General features: G+C 44.3%; 1 protein-coding gene across 2 annotated transcripts; it reads right to left on the bottom strand.

The window, feature by feature from the left end:
• Window positions 1-1732: 1732 nt before the first annotated feature.
• Window positions 1733-10733, bottom strand: mfap3l (microfibril associated protein 3 like). Of its 2 annotated transcripts, none has more exons than XM_033610444.2 (3): window positions 10583-10733; window positions 8639-9047; window positions 1733-3730 (listed from the first exon to the last, which is right to left on the bottom strand). In XM_033610444.2, exons 2-3 carry the CDS (start codon window positions 8958-8960, stop codon window positions 2811-2813), a joined length of 1242 nt encoding a protein of 413 aa, XP_033466335.1. In that variant the 5' UTR covers window positions 8961-9047; window positions 10583-10733; the 3' UTR covers window positions 1733-2810. The 2 variants fall into 2 exon arrangements, with proteins under 2 accessions (XP_033466335.1, XP_033466336.1); XM_033610445.2 differs by having other exon boundaries at window positions 10464-10588.

Genomic DNA, 10733 nt, shown 5'->3' with positions numbered 1-10733 from the left:
CTAGGGCTAACCCGATTATTTAAAATCTTCAAAGTTTCCATCGTTGCCGTGGTAATCGTAATCCAAATCAGTATTCAGATATTTCCATTTTTGTTTTGTTTTATCACCATTAACATGCTGGAGGAAACTGAAAGGAGGTGGTAACTGTCAGACATGAATGAGGCCAGTGTCCCCAGCAGTCATTGACCCCACTTTGAGAGCATTGAATCGGCAGTCCGATGAGGAAAACGAACAGACCCGCGGCGTTCCGAGTTATTAAAAACTTACAGAAGCATTGCTTGCAATAGTCCACCTTCCACCTTCTCTTCCCTCTCTTTATTATTCCCTCTAACACACACACACATGCAGCAGCGCTAAGTCCTACTAAAGTTAGCGTATATGAATATAATTAATTACTACCCCTATTGGAGAGAAGGCAGACATCTCTACAGCTGAGTGCCAAAAAATACATTTGATAAACTCAACAGCAATGTCTCTTTCCAGAAATCATGACCTGGTTACTCAAGATAATCCACAGACCTTGTTGTGAGCAGTTTCATGTGGGAACTATTTACTTTGTACTGAACTACACCTGCCAACTGCATCACCACGCAGGGGGAAGTGTGAGGGGTAATGACAAAGAAAGGAAAAAGAAGGTGGAAGGTGGACTATTGCAAGCAATGTTCCTGTAAGTTTTTAATAACTCAGAATGCCACTGTTACTTTTCGTTGGACTGTCAATTTAATGCTTGAAGCGGGGGTCGATGACCGTGCTGAGGACACTGGCCTCAGTCATGTCTGACAGTTACCACCTCCTTTCATTTTCCTTCACCTTTAATGTGATAAAACAAAACAAAAATGGAAATACTTGAATACTGATTTGAATGTCGCTTACCACGACAGCTTCAAAGCATCTTAATAATCAGGTTAGCCCTAGGAGCGTCCATCTACTGCTAGCTCATCTAGCACCTCTGAGCTAGCTAACGTTGCAGCTCAGCTGAGGAGGACATTTTGCGCTGTCACAAACACAAGCTTGTCATTGAGAGAGTAGATGCACACTTCCTCCTGCACCATGACACAGTTGGCTGGTGTAGTTTGGTAGAAAGAAAATAGTTCCTACATGAAACTGCTCACAACAAGGTCTGTGGATTATCTTGAGTAACCAGGTCATGATATCTGTAAAGAGACATTGCTGTTGTGTTTTTCAAATGTTTTTTGGCACTTTGAGCACCACAAGCTGAGTGCCATCTAGTTCTATTATACTGGAGAGAAGGCAGACATCTCTATGGCTGATATCTCCAACACTCTGCAACTCACACCAAAACAATCTAGACTGATAAATAGCACTACATGGAAGAGGAAATATGTGTTTCTGATGTGGGGGTGAACTGTGCCTTTAATCTCAAAATACATGCATCATGCCTTTGTGTTCAGTTTTGACTGAGTTAGCTGCGGTTTTTAAGGATAAAAAAGGAACTGCCTTTAACCTCACACAATATCTTTACCTCAAGTTTCTCTCTCCGCCCCTCTGATTTTGCGTTATCTCTCTATTCCATCTCAACAGTCATTAGTATGTATCATAGGTCATGTTGTAACAGCGATCCCTGGAGCAAAAAGTAGTTAAAGTCCCCTAAAATGAACTCTCATCGAGATACATGAGACGTGAAGTAATAGTTAATGTACCAGTGTGTTATTACTGCTAACAACAAAAGAAAAATCAATTAATGTGGGTATAGCAGACATTTGTAAGCAGGTTTTTTACACAGCACTTTCATTTTATTCCACTACAAAAAAGAGCCATCTCAAGAGCACCAGTAAAAGCAGAACAGCACCCAGTTCATCTCCGCCACAGACTGGACTGTTAGCCAAGCAAAGGAAGAAAGAAAAGAGTCCTTGTAGTCCCAGTGTCCACTTTGACATGCAGCAGAAACACAACTGTACTGTAAAGCCTCTGCAGAAGCAAGACGATGCTGAGATCAGGTCTGGCAGTAAATTAAAAACCTAAAACAGCACATGGCGGAGGGAAGGAAACAAAAAGCTACTCTTCTCTACTGAGGAGAAAGAAAACAAAAATAATGTTTAAACTAGCTGAGCAACAAAACCACACCACGATGGGTAATAATAATAATACTCTTTAAAATATTTCAAAGGAAACGGACAGTAACTACCCAGAGGTGTGTGTGTGACCCGATCAGGAAATATACTGTACGCACATAGAGTTACCTGGCTTACTTGTTTTTTTGTAGAAATACAGTAGGCCGTACAATCATGAAATGGTGACCACACTCTCTTTTTGTCAGTCCAGCATGCATCTCTAGGTGAGCAGGACGTTGTACAATGACCGCGGATCGGCTGTAACAGTAGCTGGATGTGAATTCTTGAGTGGATGAAGGAAGCTTAGCTTTCATCGTCATGAAGAGCAGCTTGAGGCAGATTTCTGGAGTTAGTCGTAAAAACCCTAGCACTGTAAGAAACTAAAAACTGAAAAGTCATTTGACCCCCGAGAGTGACGTACCCTAATTCCTTTAAATAATAGCTATGAAAATCTCAACACAGGAAATGTTCCTTTACAATTCGCTGCTTATTACATTAATAATAATATTGATTCCCCGTCCCGTGTACATTCAAGCATGAAAATCCAGAGTGTCTAAAAACCTCACGATGATTTATTCTCGGCCTACAAAGGTTTAAAGATTGTTCCGTTCAGAAAAGATAAATAAAAATGTGATTGTTTCTTCCAAAATGTGAAATCAAAAATGTCTTGACCTTTTTGTCTTCAAGTGGAAATGCATAGCAGGATAACTCGTCGCTCCTCCAGGGTTTGTCATGTCGTCACACGTGGCTTTCGTAAAACACCTGGCAAGAAGGGGTCTTATTTGCGTCTGTCGGTTCGGGCGCAGCCTGGTCGGCGTCCTGCTCTCCCTCCGCCTCAGGCTGCTCCTGGCTGCTGGGAGGAGAGAGCGGCGGCGGGCAGGAGGGGGGAGGCAAGGAGGGTGTGGCTTCTGGCTGAGGCGGAGCTTCGATGCTGCAGTAACCGCCGACGGCGAGCTGCGGGTGGACCGACACCTGGATGGCGATGTGCTGCGGCTGCTCGTGAACTGAGGAGTTGTCCGAGTCGGCGGCGGGGGACTCGCTGCGCTCCCTCTCCCGCCCTCGCTCTCTCTCCCTCTCCTGCAGGATGGTGAAGACATCCCTCGCCCCGATGGCCCTGCTCGCCGTCTCGCCTGCCTGCCTGAGGAAGGTGTGCCTCATCTCCTCCACCCCCACCACCTCCAGGATCTCCTCCATGAAGGTGCGGCAGTTCATGATGAGCGGCGGCAGCGGGATGCTGCGAGCCAGCTCCTCGATGTACCGCGCGAACTCCATGGTCTTGAACTGCGTCACCTTGGCGAGCTCCAGCGTCTTCGCTGAGGTGATGATGGGGATTCGCTTGGCGATCTCGAAGGCCTTCTGCAGCTTCTCGGCGCCCTCCGTGCGGAAGAATTCGTTGATGGCTTTCTCCGTCTTCTTCAGGTGGCTGCTCATCATGCAGAGGCGTGTGACGTTCAGGGCCATGATGATGGTGAAGGTCACCAGACACACCACCATGTAGTACACGCCCATGTCGCCGTTAGTGAAGACCACTCGCAGCGTCACTGTGCAGTTGGTGCTGCCGTGCACGTTGGACGCCATGCAGGTGTACTTTCCACGGTCTGCGAACTCGATGCTGGTGATGTTGAGGACGCCAGAGTCCAGCAAGCACCACTTGTCACCTACAGGGAGAGAGACAGAGAGCGGTCATGAATATGGCGAACACAAACAATTAAAGCTCCACCCCAGTGTATTTTGTATTTTATATTTCATGTTTTTCAGAGTCATTTCCTGACGATGCTGATTAGCCACAATGTCTGACAGTTACTTTTTGACAGGTGATGACCAGCTGCTGTTGGACAACTTCTCCAACTCTATATGAACAAGCAGCACAAACACTTCGACCGCTCCATTACTTGTGGTACCATGTGGTAAAAAAATTGGCCTCTGCCGACCTGCTTTTAAAAGCATGATTACTCACTGGCACCACGTAACCCACTAAATATGCAGTTTTCCCACCAACTCACTCTGAGGTCAAAGTTTAAACCCTGAAATCCTCTTAATGCATCTGTTCCTCTGCCGTGTGATTCAACAGCACACACTCCTCTGCAGTGTTGCTGCAGCTGATGTTTGCTGCTTTCCAAGAGGAACGTGCTTACTCAGATTTGCTTACGCTCTACTTCTGCGCTGTTTTGCTTCTTTTTTTATAGAGTCTGACAGCTCGGCAGAACACAATGTTTTGCCACACATATTTATAAATCAATGAAAAGGAAAACAAGCGCCTCTGAGCCCAGTTTGTCAGCAGCAGCGTACACTGTGATCTCATGTCTGAGCCTCCATCTGTGCTCATCTCAACCTCTGGCTCTGTAATGTAAAGCCACTTTATGTTCAGCATGCGCCACGTTAATGTGTGATGTATATTTATATCCGATTGTGAGTTGAGACGGCAGAGCAGCAGCAGCCACTTTATTATTCCTGCCTCGCCTTCAATATTTAAACAGGTGACGTGGCCGCTCTGTGTGCTGAGGTTTGAGTAATCAAAACAACAACCATCTCTTTACGTGCTGAATCATTTAGTTACACAAACATTACAACATATATAATCATACTTTACCGTCACACCTGTCCATTTACAAACATAACCTTTGGAAAATGTTTCATAAAATGTAAAATGAGGCATAGGTTTATTGTTTTAATAGCTTTAAATGTACTGATCCGAACGTGTGAACAGTTTGTGTGTGCAGCCTGGCTTTAGTATGTTCTGTGAAATCCCCAAAATCTTGTGTGTGATTTTTATTGGCCCTGATTATTTGCTCTGGTTATCAGCTCTTATCAAAGTCATGAGGTAGTTATTCTGACTGATAACCCCATCGACCTATATGGTGATGTGACAGCCTCTGTGCGCTTCAAAGGAATAGCTCGGCAATTTAGGAAATGCGCTTATTTGCTTTCTGGTGGAGGGTTAGATAAGAAGATTGATGCTACACACACGTCTGTCTGTCAAATATAAAGCTGGGGGCAGCAGATGGTTAGCTTAGCTTAGCTTAGCACAAAGACTGGAGATGGGGGAACAGCTAGTCTGCCGGCTCTTATCAGTGGTGACGAAACTGTTCAGAGCAAGTAACAGCCCCAAAATTTTATCTACAAGTGCACGTCACACACTGAGCGAGCCGCCTGTTAATGACGCTGTGGGCTAAGGGGCATGTAGCTACTTCCATGTTTCAGATGATACGTCATGTTTGTAGTCGACCAATGAAGATGAGTTTACATATCACCTTGGGTTCGTCCTTCACCTTCTCAAAATGATCCCACACTTTGGATTTCCTGCCCGACATGTTATTAACTCTTTCATAATGTTGCCAGACACTTGTAATCACAATCTGAGCGGTGTCAGCGGCAAGCACGTTAAGTGGACGTACACTGACCGTACAAACACGCCCTGAGTGTTCATATCGCAGCCTGGCCACTGCTCTCCCTCAATACTGGACCAATTTCAAAAAACTGTTGTTCCCATTAGTCACACAGACACAAAAACATGGGAAAATAGGGACCAAGTTAAAAAATACCCACAGCTCTTGAGTATGGTAGTGAATGCTTTGTTTACCCCCTCAGTGTAAAGGGATGTGACGTTTTGTGGGCGTTCTATAAATACCAACTGTATCTGCAGACTTTCAAACTGGCTATTTCCCCTTGTTTTCAACCTTTATTCTAAGCTAAGCTAAAGGGGCTGCAGCTTTACCTTTAGCAAAACAGCTCCTGATAAAAACTGTACACACAAGCTCTGTGTTGTGTCCTGATCTGGCCCTTCAAAGACAACTCTGAGGGCAGCATTTTATCCACAAGCAGCACAGTGTAGTGAATTCAGCTGCAACTCCTCCTCAACCTCTCGCTGTGTGAACTGCGTGGGAGTAAAGATGGACAGATATCACAGAAGGTGTCTGGTAATCTGTAGTCTGAAGTCTGAAAGAGGCCATAACAACATTTTGCCGCCTTCTGACCTGCTAGCACGATCTTGTTCCCACACTGGGATCCTCTGGAGGAGATGAATGGGTGGTCAGGAAATGCAGCCTGGCCGACAACACCGTCCCGCCCATCCGCCTCTTCGTATGAGAGCGAGATGTCTAATTTTACCTCCACCAGCAGATCATGCGATTGATGTGCTGCCCGATACTACATGCAAGTTTGTAGGGAAAGAAAGAAGCAGCAACAGATAGACATCTACAGCCCCCCTCCTTAATTACATTCCTCTGTGCAGCCCAGGGGAGAGGCTCTGTGATGGTGCAGACGCTGCTCTGGGTTTTTGGGCCGTAATAACAATGCTTCGCCTCCTCTCTGATGGCAGGTTTCAACAGGCCGGCTCAGAGGAAGCATCAAAACCACTCCTTACTCTGCGTTCCTTCTTCTCCGAGGTGAGTCCCAGTGTTCAAAACACAGACACCGGAGCCTCGGCTTGAATGAAAATCAGTAGTAAAAACTTTCTCAGTGATTTCCCTGATCTAATTGGCAAACGCCTGCTATCACAGCAACAAAATAATCACGGCTGCCAGACAAAATGTGCAATAAGTGAGCCAAGTTTCCCTGAGGAACTCAAGGCCGTCTGAAGAGAGACATCTGCAGCATTTTTATCAGACCACAACCAGAACTTAAACACTGTACACAAAGTCTTCAGTTCCTGTCTTGTCTTTACACTCTTCCCTTTTACGTCCTGAACATACACAATTACAAGCTGGAGGGTCTTTCTTTTTACCAATAGTAATCCTCTTGTAACTGTGATGCCGTCACACACAAAGCATCCACACAGAAACTCTTTCCACTGGAACATAAGATGGCATTTCATGACCTGAATTAACACGAATAAGCTCCGATAGCTGCTTTCATAAAAGGGCACAGCAGCCTTCGTAAGACTCAACCAGAGACTGTGGCCGTAACATTTTTAACATTTCTTCTTTTGTCCTGAGAGACACAGGTGGGGAAACACACCAGTGGTGTATGACGTGCACTAAACACCTGCGAGCATTGTTTTCCCTCACATTCTGGCTTTGTCTGTATGTGCATCAAAGCATCAGGATACACCAAGATCCTACTTCCTGGTGTCCAAGCACATCAACACTGCCAGAGAACCCAACATTTTTTCCACATATGTGAGTATCCTTGGTACATTATCTTCAGACCGTATACTGCATTAGGTGTGCCAGTAATGGCAATGACGTCAAACTCTAAATAAGAGGTCTGTTGCTAGGGGTAGGTGGTATGTAAGGTGATATATGGGCCTATAGACCAGACAGACAACCATTACAGTCTTGGCCATACTGTTTACACTGTGGTAGTGATCCTTTTAATATGTCTGGGGACAGTTTTGCAAATTAATTACCTAAACTGCTTTATAAGACTTTCATTTTTGAGTAATTATTCAATTTGATCAAGTTTCATCATTTATCAGTTATTTAACTTACTGGATTCGTCAAAAACAGATATTCAGTCTGTTTTTTTAACTCATAAACAGCGCCTAAAAACGGTTTTCCATAAACTATACAGTATCATAACATATACTGACAAGTAACATGTACAGTGGCAGAAGATTTTATCCTGTACAAACTATTTAAGGTGTACTTCACAGGATTGTTGGTCACTGTTTTGGACACACTCGCCAGCACAACTGAAAGTAAAAACCAACCCCAGATTCAAACTCGTTGGTGTTTTGCCTCGCTATATTTGCATGTCTTCAGTGCTGTGTCTCTGGCACCTGGTCACTACCTTTATACACCGTCCCGGTGAAGTGCACACCCATGAACGTCCCAAACGCAGAAAAAAAATAAAGAGTGTCTGCAGATAAACTCATCATCACACACTTGTAGTAGGTCTTAAGTGATGATTCAGAGGGATTACTCTTGTATGAGTCGGTGCGTTGTTTTAGGAAAATCCTGCGTAGTGTATCTTAAAATAGTTTGCAGGTTCTTCAAGCCTTTCCCAAAGCTAGAGGCTTCCAGGTTTCTGCATCAAAGACTACTGGCTTCTTCTATGACACCTGGAAATGTCACTGAGCAAGGCACCGAGCTAATACTACCTTTTAAGAGCGGATAAAATGGATGTGTGTTAACCAGAAAAGCATCTTGAGATCAAAAACCTCTCCCGACAGCTCGAAAACAAGCAATATAAAACACAAAATGAGATTACTACAAGGAAAAGCCAAAAAGTATGTTTAAATAAGCTGAAAGACAAAGGGGCAACTACACATGATTACAAAAACCAGCTAAATTACACCCTGCTCATGGCATGTAGATGATTCCCTACAAAAATCCTGCAACAGTGCTTTGAAACAGAAGAAAGGAACCTCAGTCGTCATTTGCTAAATTAAGGATGTGCTGCCTCTGTGACACCATTTCCTGGGGGAAACCCTGCAGTATGTCTACTAACTAATTTGCTCCAATTAAGGAATACATCTAAATGTCTGAGGTCTTATTCATAGTAAATAATAAACCTCAGACACTCTGTGCATATGCTGCTAATTAAATTATAACTGAGTGACGTGCAGTGGTGTTGACAAAGAGAACAGGAAACCAGGTTTAAAGTAACAGCACAATATGTCTCACCGTTCGCCTCCGTGTCCAGACGGTCACCATGGGAGTTGAACCACTGAACACTAGGGAATGGCTCTCCGGTGACATTGCAATCAATCAGCGCACAGCTCCCCTCCCGGGCAATTATCTGGCTCACTTTAGTGAACACAACTGGGACAAACCCGCCTTCTGTCACGTTGCCGCTCTCTGTACGGTTTCCATCTGTGTCCACCGATAAGGCCCCGGTGGTGTTGGAGGCGATAAGGGACGCCAGGACCAGAGAAATGTATCCACCGCCCCAGTGCATTTTCTCAGACTGTCGGTGTGTCACCCGAGGGGGAAGAGACTCTGTCATTCCTCCTGAGTCTCCATCCAGCAGACTGGCTATCTCTTGATAGTGGAAGGCAATTTGGTATTCAGCTCTGTGACTTGTAACATCTCACTGGAAAACAAGAATGTGATTGGCGGGTATTAATCAGAGATAGTGCGGGACAAAACAAGCAGTGCCTGCTCAGGACTTGATGCACGGCGGCTGGAACAAGCCGATAAGGGAGCTGTTTTTAATAACCAGCTCTGACATAAACACAGGGCTGCAACTAATGAATATTTTCAGAAAATTGTGCAGCATGCCCCTCGTGATTTCCCACAGCTCAGGTTAAGTCTTCAAATTGCTTGTTTTGTGCAACAAACAGCCCCAAACCAAAATATATTCAATTTACAATGATACAAAACAGTCCTCACATATTAGAAGCTAGAAGCTACTTGAAATCTGACGTACACTATCAATTAATTGTCAAAATAGTTGCTGATTTCCTGTTGATATTAATGCATACATCATATTGAGCTTTTTTTCTCCAAATGCATTTAAATGTTGATTGCTGATTACTGATCAACCATGCATACCAAAAATCTGATGGTTGCAGCTCCACATATGACCTTGCTTTTCTCAATTTTGTCTTCTTATGAGTTAAATACTGTATTTAGGACACTTTATTGACAGTGTCCAGTGATTATATAGACAATAATATTTGTACCCATTTCCTTTCAGTCTCGCAGGGTTGTATTAGACTCATGGAAAACAGCAGGTCTTTGTCAGCCATAAAAAAAATAACTGGCAATTAGCCTGTACCATTTTACTACCATACACATCATATTAATGTTCATTTAGTTAGCTAACAGTACAAAGCACCAGCAATTAGTCGGGGGTCTCTTCAATGCAAAACAAGCTGATAATACGTGTTTGCAGCTAAAAGCGATTACATCATATGGAAATAATATTTCAAAATACACACAGATGTTTATTACTTGTAATAAAGCAACAATAGATGATTAGTAACGTTAATTAGACAGGTATTACCCCCAGTGTTGTTAACAGCACCTCTTGGCTCGGTTAATATGAAAACAAAGCCACACTACAACATAACGGAGCAATGTGTGGGCTCGGTCTAACGTCTGGTTTGCTCCGTTGCCGCACATACAGTAGCCGAGGATGGCATTGTTTCACCCTGAATGCGGGTCAATTAATAGCTTATAACGGTGTAATAGTTAAATGTAAATGTGAGTGAATGTGTGAGAATGATTTTAAGATTTCGTAGCATCAAGCGGTGCCGTTTAAAACGCTAGACATACACGAAACAAGGGCGTGGGACGCGGCTATGTGCTGGACGGCGGTTTTATATCACGGGACGCTTCCAGAACGGTGCCGCTGCAAACTGCAAACAAGCGGTGGCTCTTTAACATATACAAAACGAAGACTGTTACGCGTGTAGCTGCGTTTTTAGAAAATATATCCGTTGACAACAGTCGGCAAAAAGCGTATGAAGAACTGAATGTAAGCCGAGAAATGCAGCAACGTTACCTCCTCACCAACGGTCCAGCAAACGGCCAACTCAGCGTCGACGATAGCAGATTAAACGTTGACTAAACCCGACTAAATGTCACGTTTCACCGTTAATCAGAGTCATTTGCTATACTCACATCATGGTCTGCCGCTCCGGAGACGAAGGTCCGTCGTTAGCTGTTTTTCCGGCATCTCCATCCTCCCCCTGCCGCCGGCTGTCAGCTATGTAACCACCAGCTCCTGTCTCTGAGCCTCAGTGCAGACTGGGTGGAAACATCGCCAGTTGCT

This window comes from Epinephelus lanceolatus, chromosome 22 (assembly GCF_041903045.1).
Source record: "Epinephelus lanceolatus isolate andai-2023 chromosome 22, ASM4190304v1, whole genome shotgun sequence".
Lineage (NCBI taxonomy): Eukaryota > Metazoa > Chordata > Actinopteri > Perciformes > Serranidae > Epinephelus > Epinephelus lanceolatus.
This window is presented reverse-complemented; position numbering and strand designations above follow the sequence as displayed.